Below are 17,244 nucleotides of genomic sequence, written 5' to 3'. Positions count from 1 at the left end.
AGATATTACAAAGACTTGATTTGTTATATTAATCATCTAATTAGTGCATTTCGAAGAATTTGTAAACAAAGTTTATCATATCAAAGGTAACTTAAAACGCAAATTGTTAATTGTTGCGATATAAGTTACACGATAAATAAAAACCCATTAAACTTTCAACAACGACCTCGTCCACAATCTCACAACACACCGAATAGTAAATAGAAAATCATTCGTTAGAAACAACCTTAGTTCAGATTTCGATTTGTCACACCATCCTTTGCATTTTGACCACCGTCCAAAATCTAATAATAAAAGTCTTTATTATTAGAGTAATTCGCTTTTATTTTTCGTCCAAGTTCAGGTGCGTTCGTTGTTTGCGGTTTCACTTGATCTTCGGCGGTCGCACGATGTGGTTATACGGCATTCTTTTATGGTTGTGTTTTTTTAGTGTTGATGGTGAGAGAAGTGAAAAGTGAGAGTTAATCCTTTTTAATTCAATCTTTTAGGGAGAAGTAGATTAAAAAGAAGTGAACAGCCGGTTTGTTATGGATGCAGAGCCGGATCGAACGTTCTTTCCGTACTTATTAATTATTTTGGTTTATCCTCGGATCAAATAACTTATTTATCTAAATTTGTTTGCGCCGCCTTTCAAAATGATATTAAAGTTTGCGAGGATACCATTAAAGAACAGGCTGTAAGTGAAAATGATGTTCGATACGTGAATGGAGTGTTTACGCTCTATAAATAAGTTTCATTTTTGGTTTGTTAATATCTTAAAGGTGGAACAAACAATTCATTTATTAATTTAATTTAAATCGATTGATTCAAAACAAAATGTGTTGTTATTTTTAGTGAATCGCTTTCTCTTTACAGCAAGGAAGCGCTTTTTGAAATGTTACCGTAACTTAGATAGAAAGTAGCATCAAATTTTGTGTAGTGAAAGTGTTACAACATTTAAATTTTATTTTAAACCATTCAATTTTAAACCATTATTATTATTAGTTTATTTATTATCGATTTTAACAACAATGGAATAAATAAGGAGTGATTCATTATTACTCAGCTGAAAAGTGAATGATCTCTTTAAGAATGCATAAAAAACAATAAGAAATTACTACCTGAATCCTTCTACTTACTACCTTGAGTTTATCTTAAGAACTACAAGATATATTTAAAAGCTTTTTCATTGTAAAGGTTACACTTTCCTTTATAAATGGTGAGAATTTAATGATGATATCTCAAGTAGTCGATTTCTTGATAACGATTATCACATATTGTTAATCATAAAAGGTGGGAAAATTTTCGATCGAATTTAAAAATTTTTATCTCAAGACCTAAAAGATATTTTTAAATTCGGTCTTTTTCGTTGTAAAGGTTGCACTTTCCTTTATAAGTGATGATAATTTCATGATGATATCTCAAGAAGTAGATTTTTTATGATTTCTGATAAAGATCGATATAAATTGTTAATCATCAAAAGTGAAAAAAAATTTGATCGAATTTAAACATTTTTATCTCAAGAACTAAAAGATATTTTTAAACGTGGCCTTTTTCATTGTAAACGTTACACTTTCCTTTATAAATTGTGATAATTTAATGATGATATCTCAAGAAGTCGATTTTTTATGATTTTTTGAAAAAGATCGACACAAATTGTTGAACATAAAAAATGAGAACATTTTCGATCGAATTTACAAATTTTTATCTCAAGAACTAAAAGATATTTTTAAAATCGGTCTTTTTCATTGTAAAGATTGCACTTTCCTTTATAAGTGATGATAATTTCATGATGATATCTCAAGAAGTAGATTTTTTATGATTACTGATAAAGATCGATACAAATTGTTAATCATAAAAAGTGAAAAAAAATTTGATCGAATTTAAACATTTTTATCTCAAGAACTAAAAGATATTTTTAAACGTAGTCTTTTTCATTGTAAAGGTTACACTTTCCTTTATAGATGTTGATAATTTAATGATGATATCTCAAGAAGTCGATTTTTTATGATATTTTGAAATAGATCGACATAAATTGTTAATCATAAAAAGTGAGAAAATTTCTGATCGAATTTAATAATTTTTATCTCATGAACTAAAAGATATTTTTAAAATCGGTCTTTTTCATTGTAAAGGTTGCACTTTCCTTTATAAGTGATGATAATTTCATGATGATATCTCAAGAAGTAGATTTTTTTATGATTTCTGATAAAGATCGATACAAATTGTTAATCATAAAAAGTGAAAAAAATTTGATCGAATTTAAACATTTTTATCTCAAGAACTAAAAGATATTTTTAAACGTGGTCTTTTTCATTGTAAAGGTTACACTTTCCTTTATAAATGGTGATAATTTAATGATGATATCTCAAGAAGTCGATTTTTTATGATTTTTTTTAAAAAAGATCGACACTAATTGTTAATCATAAAAAGTGAGAAAATTTTTGATCGAATTTAAAAATTTTTATCTCAAGAAGTAAAAGATATTTTTAAAATCGGTCTTTTTCATTGTAAAGGTTGCACTTTCCTTTATAAGTGATGATAATTTCATGATGATATCTCAAGAAGTAGATTTTTTATGATTTCTGATAAAGATCGATACAAATTGTTAATCATAAAAAGTGAAAAAAAATTTGATCGAATTTAAACATTTTTATCTCAAGAACTAAAAGATATTTTTAAACGTGGTCTTTTTTATTGTAAAGGTTACACTTTCGTTTATAAATGGGGATAATTTAATGATGATATGTCAAGAAGTCGATTTTTTATGATTTTTTTGAAAAAGATCGACACTAATTGTTAATCATAAAAAGTGAGAAAATTTCTGATCGAATTTAAAAATTTTTATCTCAAGAACTAAAAGATATTTTTAAAATCGGTCTTTTTCATTGTAAAGGTTGCACTTTCCTTTATAAACGATGATAATTTCATGATGATATCTCAAGAAGTAGATTTTTTATGATTTCTGATAAAGATCGATACAAATTGTTAATCATAAAAAGTGAAAAAAAAATTTATCGAATTTAAACATTTTTATCTCAAGAACTAAAAGATATTTTTAAACGTGGTCTTTTTTATTGTAAAGGTTACACTTTCGTTTATAAATGGGGATAATTTAATGATGATATGTCAAGAAGTCGATTTTTTATGATTTTTTTGAAAAAGATCGACACTAATTGTTAATCATAAAAAGTGAGAAAATTTCTGATCGAATTTAAAAATTTTTATCTCAAGAACTAAAAGATATTTTTAAAATCGGTCTTTTTCATTGTAAAGGTTGCACTTTCCTTTATAAACGATGATAATTTCATGATGATATCTCAAGAAGTAGATTTTTTATGATTTCTGATAAAGATCGATACAAATTGTTAATCATAAAAAGTGAAAAAAAATTTTATCGAATTTTCACATTTTTATCTCAAGAACTAAAAGATATTTTTAAACGTGGTCTTTTTTATTGTAAAGGTTACACTTTCCTTTATAAATGGTGATAATTTAATGATGATATCTCAAGAAGTCGATTTTTTATGATTTTTTTGAAAAAGATCGACACTAATTGTTAATCATAAAAAGTGAGAAAATTTCTGATCGAATTTAAAAATTTTTATCTCAAGAACTAAAAGATATTTTTAAAATCGGTCTTTTTCATTGTAAAGGTTGCACTTTCCTTTATAAGTGATGATAATTTCATGATGATATCTCAAGAAGTAGATTTTTTTATGATTTATGATAAAGATCGATACAAATTGTTAGTCATAAAAAGTGAAAAAAAATTTGATCGAATTTAAACATTTTTATCTCATGAACTAAAAGATATTTTTGAACGTGGTCTTTTTTATTGTAAAGGTTACACTTTCCTTTATAAATGGTGATAATTTAATGATGATATCTCAAGAAGTCGATTTTTTATGATTTTTTTAAAAAAGATCGACACTAATTGTTAATCATAAAAAGTGAGAAAATGTTTGATCGAATTTAAAAATGTTTATCTCAAGAACTAAAAGATATTTTTAAAATCGGTATTTTTCATTGTAAAGGTTGCACTTTCCTTTATAAGTGATGATAATTTCATGAAGATATCTCAAGAAGTAGATTTTTTATGATTTCTGATAAAGATCGATACAAATAGTTAATCATAAAAAGTGAAAAAAAATTTGATCGAATTTAAACATTTTTATCTCAAGAACTAAAAGATATTTTTAAATGTGGTCTTTTTCATTGCAAAGGTTACACTTTCCTTTATAAATGGTGATAATTTAATGATGATATCTCAAGAAGTCGTTTTTTTATGATTTTTTTGAAAAAGATCGACACAAATTGTTAATCATAAAAAGTGAGAAAATTTTTGATCGAATTTAAGAATTTGTATCTCAAGAACTAAAAGATATTTTTAAAATCGGTCTTTTTCATTGTAAAGGTTGCACTTTCCTTTATAAACGATAATAAGTTAATGATGATATCTCAAGAAGTCGATTTTTTATGATTTTTTGAAAAAGATCGACACAAATTGTTGAATATAAAAAGTGAGAACATTTTCGATTGAATTTAAACATTTTTATCTCGAGAACTAAAATATATTTTTAAACTCGGTCTTTTTTATTGTAAAGATTACACTTTCTTTTATAAACGATGATAATTTCATGATGATATATCAAGAAATCGATTTTTTATGATTTTTTGAAAAAGATTGAAACGAATTGTTAATCATAAAACGTGAAAAAATTTTTAATCGAATTTATAAATTTTTATCTCAAGAACTAAAAGATATTTGTAAACGTGGTCTTTTTCATTGTAAAGGTTACACTTTCCTTTATAAATGCTGATAATTTAATAATGATATCTCAAGAAGTCGATTTTTTATGATATTTTGAAATAGATCGACATAAATTGTTAATCATGAAAAGTGAGAAAATTTCTGATCGAATTTAAAAATTTTTATCTCAAGAACTAAAAGATATTTTTAAAATCGGTCTTTTTCATTGTAAAGGTTGCACTTTCCTTTATAAACGATGATAATTTAATGATGATATCTCAAGAAGTCGATTTTTTATGATTTTTTGAAAAAGATCGACACAAATTGTTGAACATAAAAAATGAGAACATTTTCGATCGAATTTAAAAATTTTTATCTCAAGAACTAAAAGATATTTTTAAAATCGGTCTTTTTCATTGTAAAGGTTGCACTTTCCTTTATAAGTGATGATAATTTCATGAAGATATCTCAAGAAATCGATTTTTTATGATTTTTTGAAAAAGATTGAAACGAATTGTTGAACATAAAAAGTGAGAAAATTTTCGATTGAATTTAAAAATTTTTATCTCAAGAACTAAAAGATATTTTTAAACTCGGTCTTTTTTATTGTAAAGATTACACTTTCTTTTATAATCGATGATAATTTAATGATGATATCTCAAGAAGTCGATTATTAATGATTTTTTGAAAAAGATTGAAACGAATTGTTAATCATAAAAAGTGAAAAATTTTTCATCGATTTTAAAAACTTTTATCTCCAGAACTAAAAGATATTTTTAAACACTGTCTTTTTCATTGAAAAGCTTATACTTTCCTTAATAATTGCTGCTAGTTTCGAGTCGATTTATTAAAAATTAGATTTTTCACGATTTTTTGAAAAAACCGCAACAAATTCTCTTCGTTTAAAAATGAACATAAACATTATTGTGTTTGAAATTTTTTTTCTCAAGAATTAGAAGATATTTTGAAAAGCGGTCTTGTTCATTGAAAAGCTTATACTTTCCTTAATAATTGGTGATAGTTTCGAGTCGATTCATTAAAAATTGGATTTTTCGCGATTTTTTGTAAAAACTGCAACAAATTATCTTCCCTAAAAACGAAGATAAACATTGTTGTGTTTAAAATATTTTTTCTCCGGAGCTAAAAGATATTTTCAAACGCGGTCTTTTTCATTATAAAGGTTACATTTTATTTTACAATCGATGATAATTTAATGATGATATCTCAAGAAGTCAATTTTTAATGATTTTTTGAAAAAAATATCAATAAAATTTATTTAAATCACTCTGTATTCATTAAAACATCCTAAATCCCAGTAATTACAACAATTTATTGAGTACATTCGATGTTAATTTCCACAACAAAAGAGATCTAGAATAATGTGGCTTCCTGTTTGCGCCAAACTTTGTCCATTAAAACAATTGAATTGTCACTATTTACAGTAATTTTTTACAACATCCGGTCACGGTTAAATTTGTAAATGACCATTACAAAAGAGACCACACCTACGTATTTACAAAATTAGTTTCAAAGCTTAATTTACTCGAAAACAACTAATTGTTGGTTCAATTTGATTTTAGAAAATCATTCATCACATTATCAAAAAAAATCCTAACATATCCCCATCGAAAATGTGTCAATTGCTTCATAGATGCAACATAGTTTCAGATTGGGAGGTAAAAATTCCGCCGAAATATTACGAGGTTGATAACAAAGTAAGCTTTTTTTTATTTATTTTTGTTTGTTGTAAATTATGTTTTGAGTTTGTAGTGGACGTTTTCGGGGAATTCCTTCGAAATTTTACATATTAGCGATATTCATTACGATGATAAATACTTAACCGGAAGTCCGGTGAAGTGCCAAAAGTTTCTATGTTGCCAAGAAGATAGTTTATTTAAGATAAATGCTGAATCGACATCTGCTGGTTATTGGGGCAGCTATGGATGGTGTGATAGTCCGGGGAGATTTGTCGAAGCTAGTTTAAAACATATCAATGAAAAACACGTAATAAAAAAATATAATAAAAGAATAATATTGTATTATTTTTGTTTTAGAATAATGTTAAATATATTTATTTCACCGGTGATATTGTTAGTCATCGAATTTGGGATACCAACAAAAAACATAACTTAAAAATAATTCGCCACGTTTATAAAGAGCTTAGAGAAAAATTTCCGGGGAAAACTATTTTCCCAGTTTTAGGAAACCACGAAACTCATCCAGTTAATTTGTAACAAATACATTTTAATCACAAAATTCTTTATAATAATCATTTTTTTTAGATTTTCTCCAATTAATTACACAGACGAAGTATTATCAACTCAATGGCTTTACGAAGAAATCGCAGAACTTTGGAGTTATTGGCTCCCAAATGAAACGAAGGAAACTATCAAAAGAGGTGGATTTTACACCGTTTTAGTCGAACCCGGTTTCAGAATAATCGCTTTAAACAGCAACGTAGCTCAAATCTTTAATTGGTGGTTATTTTTAATTGATAACATTGACCCATATGGACAACTACAATGGATGGTTGATGTTTTAACTGAAGCAGAACGAAATAACGAAGTAGTTCACATAATTTCTCATGTTCCATCAAACGGCAGAGAGGTAGAAAAAGTATGGAGTCGAGAATTTCGAAAAATCTTAGACCGATTTAGGCACGTTATTCGAGGAATTTTCAACGGACACACTCATTTAGATGAATTTATTCTTTACCATGCAAAAGAATTTCCTTACGAACCCACAGTTTTAGCTTGGAATGGGGGAAGTTTAACAACTTATCACGAAGATAAATTTGTTAATCCAAGTTACAGAGTTTTCGATATTGATGCGAAGAATTTTAACACAATCGATTATACTCAGTTTACTTTTAATTTAACCGAGGCTAATTTATACGAAGAGGAACCAAAATGGTACGAGCTATATTCGTTTAGAAAAGCTTATGGTGTTGAAAAGTTAGCCCCGGAAATAATCGAAAATGTTTTATTAAAAATGAAAGATGATGTGGGTATGCAAGAAATGAATTTTCGTTATAGTGTAAGAGAAGCGCCTGGAAATTATTGTAATAATAATTGTTTAAAAAGCATTTGGTGTGGGTTATATTCCAGTGAATCGAAAGAAAATTTAGAAAATTGTTTTTAGATTAAATATTTATACGATTTTTATACTTTAAAATAAAATTAATTTTTTATTTTTCCATTTTATTAAAATCAATCAAAAGTAAAGCGTTAAGAGTACTCCAATCGCGTTGAAAGCCGCACAAAAGGGGGTAACTCCAATAAATTTTGCAAAAGAATCGATACGACGCTTCGCGCGACCGGACACAAAGACTTTACAATAGGATTTCGCGAGAGATTTACGATTATAGATGCTTCGCAGCTTACCGCGTGTCGTTAAAATCGGTTATTGTTCCATAAACCCTCGACATCTCTTTGTTTTGCGAATGAAATTTGCACCTGAAACTCTTCCAATCAATAATAATTATTATGCGGGTTTAATGTTCTCGTTTTACAATTGAAATCGATACACATTTCAATAATAAAAATGTCGTTTCTCGAGATACTTACAAATATCACATTAAATGAGATTAACAATCAAGTTTTATTTCTCATAAATCAGTATAATATGAACTGATTGGAACATTTTATGCCAGAAATTTTCGTTAACTTTGTATATATAACCCAAACACCATAAGATTAACACTAAATAAATAAATAAATTAATGAAAAACTATATTAAATCAATATTGTACTCGTTAAGGAAGGAATTAAATATTTCAAGTGTCTTTTAAATATAGCCAATGGTTAATCAGGGATGTTACTAGATTAAGACGTCTTTCAGCAAAGTGTAGTTAACACCTATTTGCTGAAAGGTGTCTTTACAAAGTCAAAGGAACGAATATTGCTTTTGCTTCGTCTCTTTCAAAGATAAGTCATCTCTTCAGTGAGGAGTTCAGTTGTACAAGACCAACTTACTTGAGCTACTGTACTAGGAAATAGGCATTGATGAAAATCCTTTTGAGTGTTCTGAAACACTCGAAATATCGCTTGTGCTCCTTAAGGAAGATATATCTTCCAAACGTAAAAGAAATTTAAAGCTTTTACTTGAATGCAGAACTCCAGGCATTACTTGAAAAAGTTTTGAACCCGATTTTCTGCTGAATTGAGAATTTCGCCCTATCAAAAACCACACCTTTTAAGAATTTCATGATTTATCAAGTCTTGTTGCTACCAATTTAAGAATTTTTAAAGCACAAACTATTTCTGCATTTAAATGGATGCACAGGATTGTGCTTGAAGATTTCCCGAAATGCTGTTATTAAAGAAAATGAAGTTGAAGATTTTGAATGAAGATTTCAAGTGTGTTTTAAATATTGCCAATGGTTAATTAGGGATATTACTAGATTAAGACGTCTTTCAGCAAAGTGTAGTTAGCACCTATTTGCTGAAAGGTGTCTTTACAAAGTCAAAGGAACGAATATTGCTTTTGCTTCGTCTCTTTCAAAGATAAGTCATCTCTTCAGTGAGGACTTCAGTTGTACAAGACCAACTTACTTGAGCTACTGTACTAGGAAATAGGCATCGATGAAAATCCTTTTGAGTGTTCTGAAACACTCGAAATATCGCTTGTGCTCGTTAAGGAAGCTATTTCTTCCAAACGTAAAAGAAATTTAAAGTTTTTACTTGAATTCAGAACTCCAGGCATTACTTGAAAAAGTTTAGAACCCGATTTTCTGCTGAATTGAGAATTTCGCCTTATCAAAAACCACACCTTTTAAGAATTTCATGATTTATCAAGTCTTGTTGCTACCAAGTTAAGAATTTTTAAAGCACAAACTATTTCTGCATTTAAATGGATGCACAGGATTGTGCTTGAAGATTTCCCGAAATGCTGTTATTAAAGAAAATGAAGTTGAAGATTTTGAATGAAGATTTCAAGTGTGTTTTGAATATTGTCAATGCTTAATCAGGGATGTTACTAGATTAAGACGTCTTTCAGCAAAGTGTAGTTAGCACCTATTTGCTGAAAGGTGTTTTTACAAAGTCAAAGGAACGAATATTGCTTTTGCTTCACCTCTTTCAAAGATAAAGTTGTGGTGATCAATTAGTAGCATCTCTTCGGTGAGGACTTTAGTTGTACAAGACCAACTTACTTGAACTACTCTATTAAACAGCAATGAAAGTCCTTGAACCCAGAAATCCTTGGAAATTTGTAAGGATATCTCTGAAACAATTTTTCTGAGTGTTCTGAAACACTCGAAATATCGCTTGTGCTCCTTAAGGAAGATATTTCTTCCAAACGTAAAAGAAATTTAAAGCTTTTACTTGAATTCAGAACTCCAGGCATTACTTGAAAAAGTTTTGAACCCGATTTTCTGCTGAATTGAGAATTTCGCCCTATCAAAAACCACACCTTTTAAGAATTTCATGATTTATCAAGTCTTGTTGCTACCAATTTAAGAATTTTTAAAACACAAACTGTTTCTGTATTCGAATGGATGCACAGAATTATGCATGGAGATTTCCAGAAATGCTGTTATTAAAGAAAATGACGTAGATGATTTTGAATGACGATTTCAAGTGTGTTTTAAATATTGCCAATGGTTAATCAGGGATGTTACTAGATTAAGACGTCTTTCAGCAAAGTGTGGTTAGCACCTATTTGCTGAAAGATGTTTTTACAAAGTCAAAGGGACGAATATTGCTTTTGCTTCGCCTCTTTCAAAGATAGAGTTGAGATGATCAATTTGTAACATCTTTTCAGTGAGGTACTTCAGCTGTACAAGACCAACATACTTGAACTACAGAATCGATAAATCCTTGCACCCAGAAATTCTTGGAAATTTGTATGGATATCTCTGAAACAATTTTCTAAATGTTCTAAAACACCCAAAATATCTTATGGGTTCTTGAAAATCCTCTGGAAATCTTTCTCTTTCCATTTCTCATTCATTTCACAACCTCTACAAAGAGGTGTGTTGAACGATGATGTAGTTCAAAGCCTACTAAACGTCAGCATGTTTGCTATCAGTGCAGATTACAACGTTTCTGCCAACGTTTTTGGAGTCGATGATCACATTAGGTGCTATATTTATAGCAATTATTTCGGCCTGAGCAGTTGTGAAGTACGACCCTAGCAAAATGGATAGGTGCAGCCTTCTTTGATCCATCAGTGTAGATGGTCGGCGTTTTACTTGTGCTAAAGTTGCTCTGGGGTATCGTCTCAATGCCAAAGTGTGGCCTGTTTAAGAAAATATTTGTGATGAAGTCTGTGCGAGACTCAAGGAGGGGTTCTTTAGGAACAACCTCACCACATAGTTCGCTCTGGATTATTATCATTAGTTTAAAAGTAAAATAAATCCCCACATCTTCCAGGATTTCTAATGAAAAGGGAAATTACCGTTATTTTTAAGTAAAATTAATCTTGCAGTGTCTGGAAATCCTTCATAAATGTTTAGAATTCCTTCTAACATGATTTCTATGTAAAATAAATTCCACAACATTCTGGAAATCTACTTGATAAGTTTAGAAAACCTAGAAAATCCGAGATAATATACTAAAAATCTAAGTAACGCTCGAGAAACCTACACCATTACATGTATTTGTCTGTTGAAAAGGAAGAATTACTATTTCTATGTAAAATTAATCTAGAAACCTGAAACAACCCAAATAACATCACTTTTTGGTAAAATAAATTCCATAACTTTCTGGAAATCTACTGGATAAGTTGAGAATACCTAGAAAATCCGAGATAATATACTAAAAATCTAAGAAACGCTTGAGAAACCTACACCATTACGTGTATTTGTCTGTTGAAAAGGAAGAATTAGTATTTTTATGTAAAATTAATCTAGAAACCTAAAACAACCCAAATTACATCACTTTTTGGTAAAATAAATTCAACAAATTTCTAGAAATCCATAAGTTCAGAAATCTTAAATAATCCATGCAATGGTGGAGGATTTTGAAACGTTTCTTACTATTTTAATGTATTATTTGCTTCTCTATCTTCTACTACAGCTCTAGCTATTTTCTGTCCAACGTTCTACCACGATCTCTGAAATGCAGAGCCTTCACGCAGAGCTTGTACCTGTACTTTATTTAATTATCTCGTCCTGGTCAGATTTATTTTGTGTGTGGTCAGCTTTATTTTCTATGTGATCTTAATTTCATGCGTCTCGGCCTCGAGCGACTTTCTCTTTATTGTATCAACCTCAAACTGGGCATCATATTGTTATGACATGAAAAAGCTGAATTCTATCTAGAACGAATAAGGAGAAAATTAAAATCGCTTGGAAACCATGATCAGAAACTTTTAGATCTACCTCCAGTTACCAATACATCTACCATAGAAAGTAACATCTACCCCTGAAGCTCCTATAATTATCTTGCCAACCATCATAGTAGTTTGTTATTACTTAACCGAAATAGCCTCTATCAGAATCTTACATTGAAACAGTGCTAACTAATTGTAAGCTGAAAAGTAGACGTTTAAGTGATAACTTGCAACTCCTAGAAAGGTTACCTAGTTGTTTTCAGCGTCTTAGAATAGAATAGAATTTGCCATATTAGCATTAGAAATCTTAGGATCTTTTCTAGAAGAAATCAAAACCATTATAAACTGTAATAAAAAAAGAACTTTTCAAACCCCTGATAATGTACAAATTATCCCAGTGGCCACAATGCTTGAAAACATTTTAGAATAATTATATCTTCTAAAAATACAAATTATTTTTTAATTAAATATATTTCTATGCTAACAATTAATGTTAATCAATAACACGATCCGAAACACTCTGAAACAATGTTCTTATTGATTAAGATAATAAAACATCTTATAATTTTTAGATAAAACATTAAACGATTGATATAGATAAAGATAAAACTAAATAAGTATCAAAAATATTCAACGACTTTGTTTTTTGGTATTGAAACATCTCAGAATACGAATTTTGAGACTTTTGAGAAATGTTAAAATTATTCCTTTTAATATTTCTGGTTACCCAAGTTATCACAACCAACATCAATAAAGGTAAAAAATAATTTTATTTAATCAATAATTAATTAAAACTTAATTGTTTAGATGAGATTAGAAACAGAATCTTTTCTGGAATTCACCATTATGCAAAAACGGGGGAAAAATCTTTAGATTTCTCCGACTTTCTAAATTCTTACTCGTTTAAACACGCGTTTCGGCAACGACCAAAACATTTCGTAAACTACGAATCTTTATGCGACCTTTGCGTTCCCATTGTTGATGCAGCCATCGAAGAAAGAAGAAATGGTTTGGATGCGGAAGATTTAGTGACAATGATTGTTGATTTATGTGTTTCAATGAACATCGAATCAAAGGAAGTTTGTGAAGGAGCCATAAAAGCAAACGCAGTTAGTATATGAATCAATTAAATTTTTGATTTGAACCAATATGATTTAAATGATTTAAGGATCCAGTTATTTTTATCGTTGATAATAAACCAGATTTGAGTGGAAGTCGGGTTTGTGGAACTGTTTTGCAAGGATCTGGATGTAAATCGGATTCAATCCCTGAGTGGGATATTAAAATTCCTGAAGGGACGACAATCGACGTTGAGAAAGGTTTACAATCGGATTCTAAGCCATTAAAAGTTTTGCAAATAACCGATATTCATTATGACCCAAATTATTTACCTGGATCTCCCGCTAATTGCCAAGAACCACTTTGTTGTCAATCTGATAAGGGATTGGCTGAAAATGAGGATGATGCAGCTGGTTATTGGGGCGATTATAGGGATTGTGATTCACCAAGGCATGTTGTTATCGATGCTTATGAACATATCAATCGGGTTCATGTAAGAAAATTTTAAAACTAATTTCTAACTTAAAAAGAAATTATTTTTCAGGATGATATAGATTATATCTATTTTACCGGGGATATTATAAGACATAAAGTTTGGAATACATCAGTTGAAAGTAATTTGAAAGAGATCCAAACTATGTTTGATGATTTTGAAGCGCATTTTCCTAATATCCCAATTTTTTCAATTTTTGGTAATCACGAACCACATCCAGTTAATGTGTAAATAATAAATAAACGTTTTTGTTTATATTTTGAATTAAAAAAATTATTTTTAGTTATGCCCCATCGGTTATAACTGATTCGTTGGTTTCAACACAATGGTTATATAATCAAGCAGCGAATCTTTGGGGGAAATATTTGCCTGAAGAAGCTCAAGAAACGATTAAAAAAGGGGGTTATTACACAACCTTAATAAAACCCGGTTTGAGAATAATTGGAATTAACAGTAATATTTATTACATCCAAAATTGGTGGTTATTATATGATAACACCCAACAAATCGAACAATTACAATGGTTATCTGATACTTTGTATGAGGCGGAGAAAAATAATGAATTCGTTCATATTTTGTCTCATCTTCCATCGGGAGGTGGAAGCGCAATTCTTTCTTATAGCAAAGCGTACCGGAGGATTTTAGAAAGATTTTCAAACACAATAACAGCAATTTTCCAAGGACACACTCATCACGATCAATGGGTTATTTTCCATCATATCGAAGATAATTCCCCTATTGGTATCGTTTGGGATGGAGGAAGTTTAACCACAGCCTCAAATTTAAATTATAACTACAAAATTTATGATGTTGACCAAGAAAATTTTGTAAAACTAAATCTTTTTTATTGATTTAGATGACATTAATTAATTTTGTTTGTAGGAAGTTTTAGATTTTGAGTCATGGACTTTTAATTTAACAGAAGCTAATTTAACACCGAATATTTCCCCGAATTGGTTTAAACAGTACTCATTTAAAGAAGCTTTTGGTCTTGATAACGCTTCCCCGAAAAGTGTTAAAAATTTGATGTATAAAATGGCTCAAAATCATGATTTATTACAAATTGAGTATAGACACCGATATAGAGAAGCCGATTCTAGAGGGGCTTGTGATGAAAATTGCATGAAAAATAATCTTTGCGATATGACTAAAAACGAATACGGGGATGATTATGCTTGTCAAGAATTATTATCGACGTGGGTTAATTAATTAATCCAAAATTTGTTAAATAAAATTGTTTTTCTTGATTTTGTTTTATTTTGATAATAAATTGTGTTTTAATTGGGACGAAAGTTGGTGGGCAGGTGGTACAAGAGAACACCGTTCAAATGGCAACCTCAATAAGGGTTGTTGCCCTTTGAAATCACCGACTAAGTAGGCCCCGTACCGATTTTCACCTCCGATAAAAAGCGATTTGCGATTTACCGTAATTTTCTTCACCCACATTTCGCCGACTTTACCCCATAATTTAATCGATTTAACTTAATTGAACCTTCAAGTCTTAGCCACGACGTATCTTTCCCTTTGCGGAATTAGTCACGTAACGTGACCACCGGAAAATAAACGATCGAACGAAATAAATTTCACGTTTCGATTTTATTCCTAAACGGCTTAACTGGGATTTTTCAACGACTAATTTGATTTTATTTGTTTTACAGTTCGTTGCACATTCAAATGTACAGCAGCTGCTCGCTTCGATATGGTATGAGGGACTTCCTGGGTTTCGACGGAAAAACATGCTTCTCCAAGCTTTGGAAATTGTCAGGATTGGTATCCTATTTCCTTTCTTTTCCATCGGGTATATCATCGCACCACATTCTATAATTGGACAGACGATGCGGAAACCATTCATCAAATTCATATGTCATTCAGCGTCATATTTTACTTTTTTGTGTAAGTAAACAAAAATTTTTTTACTAATACTAATAAAAATATCACATAGTAATATTAATAAAAAACATTAAATTGGATATTTAAGCTTACAACATCCATTTTAATATAGTTTCAAATATATAAAATAAAAGAGTTTCGGGTTATCAAATTTTAAATGAACTGGAGTGGCCTCAATCAACATTCTCGCAATTTTTGTATAACGCGAATATTAAAACTAACACAACAATTTCAATTCATGCTTAATTCTTTCGTTGAACACAATGTATGGAATAAAACATTGATTTTCAATTTAAAATTTTGTTTCAACAAATTCGATCGTATTGGAGATAAGTTTTAAAATGTATTATCGTCATGGTACAACAGTTAGGAAGTTATGGTATTCTCTTGAGTCGTTTTGAGGAAGTTCTTATGTTACATTGGAAACTTTTCAATAACAATGGAATTATTGGCCGAATTTAATCCATTCTTGAAACAACATCTAAAAATTTATGGAAAATTATGGCGACTAAATATTTTCTTATAGTTACATATTCAACACCTGCCATATCACATGTAAATCAGGTGTCGATTGTCATAACATATGTCCAAGAATGTAGGACACGAATAAAGATATTCCATGAATAATGCTTTAACCGAATCGATTCTTACACCAATGACACTGGTTTGGCATTCTCAATGTTGTTTTTAAATTAAAAAAAATATATGTTACTGTAAAAGCCCGAATTACGGTAAATCCTAAGATTTTCCAATGAAACCTAACATTTACCAACTCTGAATGGTAAAAGTTCAAAATGTTCTGTGATTATCGTTCATTTCGAACTTTTACCACCATGCAGTCGGTAAATCTTAGGTTTTACCGCAGAGACTCGGTAAATGTCAAAAAATAGACACGTATAGACCAAATCGACCGTTTCAGACGTTTGAACTCGCACTTTTTTTTTTATTTCTGCTTATTTTTGATGTCCAAAAGTAATTTATGAATCGAAAGTGATATTAATTCCATATATGTGAGTGTCTTCACTGTCTGAAAGTAACTAATCAATCAAAATTAGTGTAAAAAAAGAGATACAAGCAAGAACGATAATAATTTTTATATCGACAAGGAGAAATATGCAAAGTGTTATAAAATTAAAGCGTTATGATATTTGGACTACAGGTGGCGAAGAAAAAGTAGCTGACATTGAAAGAACTAAAACTGACCCAAAAAGCAATATTGTAGTTGTGGTAGATGTAAAAGACAACGAGCTTTACCAACTGGTTATGAAAATTGGAGTACTAAAGCAGCTTTATACTAAGAATTACTTTACCTCATGCTCTGAAGACTTTATAAAAATAGAAGAAGTTGTTGAAGATAAAGAAGTGAGTCTTCGAGAAGTTATCGGAAAATTGTCTATAACCGGAGGATTCAAAAAATGCAACTGCCTCAAAAAATGCTTATCAAAGAAATGCGCTTGCAAGTCATCATGACTATCTTGTAATTCTAAATGCCACAAAAGCCCTCCGTGTTGTAGCAAGTAAAATGTCTTTTTTATTATTAATAACTGGTAATTTATTATTTAATTTCATTACCAATTATATTGTAATAAATTCTCTCACTCTATTGGCAAAAGCCAGAAAAATCACGTTGTTAAACTCATGTTGGTAAATGTTAAGATTTACTAGTTAAACCTAAGTCGGGCCTTTACAGTAGCATATACATACATAAATATAAATCTACAAATTGTAATGGACGACTGGTATAAAAACGGAACGTATGATCATGTTATAAAACATATCCTAAGAAAGCTAAATC

At 29.7% G+C, this 17,244-nt stretch overlaps 3 protein-coding genes across 5 annotated transcripts in view; all 3 read left to right on the top strand.

Annotated features, from left to right (window-relative positions):
* LOC111413293 (Transient receptor potential cation channel gamma) overlaps positions 1-17,244 on the top strand; it is a 116,362-nt gene that overhangs the window by 85,878 nt on the left and 13,240 nt on the right. For all 3 annotated transcript variants that reach the window (XM_071200616.1, XM_071200615.1, XM_071200614.1), the window contains one exon: positions 15,218-15,452. In XM_071200616.1, the coding sequence (XP_071056717.1) occupies positions 15,218-15,452 (235 nt within the window). The remainder of the gene's footprint in view (positions 1-15,217; positions 15,453-17,244) is intronic.
* On the top strand, positions 192-7,922 carry LOC111413299 (sphingomyelin phosphodiesterase-like). Its single transcript, XM_023044216.2, has 6 exons — positions 192-438; positions 489-676; positions 6,313-6,447; positions 6,503-6,736; positions 6,787-6,962; positions 7,015-7,922. Exons 1-6 carry the CDS (start codon positions 390-392, stop codon positions 7,871-7,873), a joined length of 1,641 nt encoding a protein of 546 aa, XP_022899984.2. The 5' UTR covers positions 192-389; the 3' UTR covers positions 7,874-7,922.
* LOC111413295 (sphingomyelin phosphodiesterase-like) lies at positions 12,654-14,806 on the top strand. Its single transcript, XM_023044211.2, has 6 exons — positions 12,654-12,763; positions 12,815-13,116; positions 13,176-13,559; positions 13,611-13,786; positions 13,843-14,386; positions 14,442-14,806. Exons 1-6 carry the CDS (start codon positions 12,700-12,702, stop codon positions 14,766-14,768), a joined length of 1,797 nt encoding a protein of 598 aa, XP_022899979.2. The 5' UTR covers positions 12,654-12,699; the 3' UTR covers positions 14,769-14,806.

Source organism: Onthophagus taurus, chromosome 11 (genome assembly GCF_036711975.1).
Source record: "Onthophagus taurus isolate NC chromosome 11, IU_Otau_3.0, whole genome shotgun sequence".
Lineage (NCBI taxonomy): Eukaryota > Metazoa > Arthropoda > Insecta > Coleoptera > Scarabaeidae > Onthophagus > Onthophagus taurus.
This window is presented reverse-complemented; position numbering and strand designations above follow the sequence as displayed.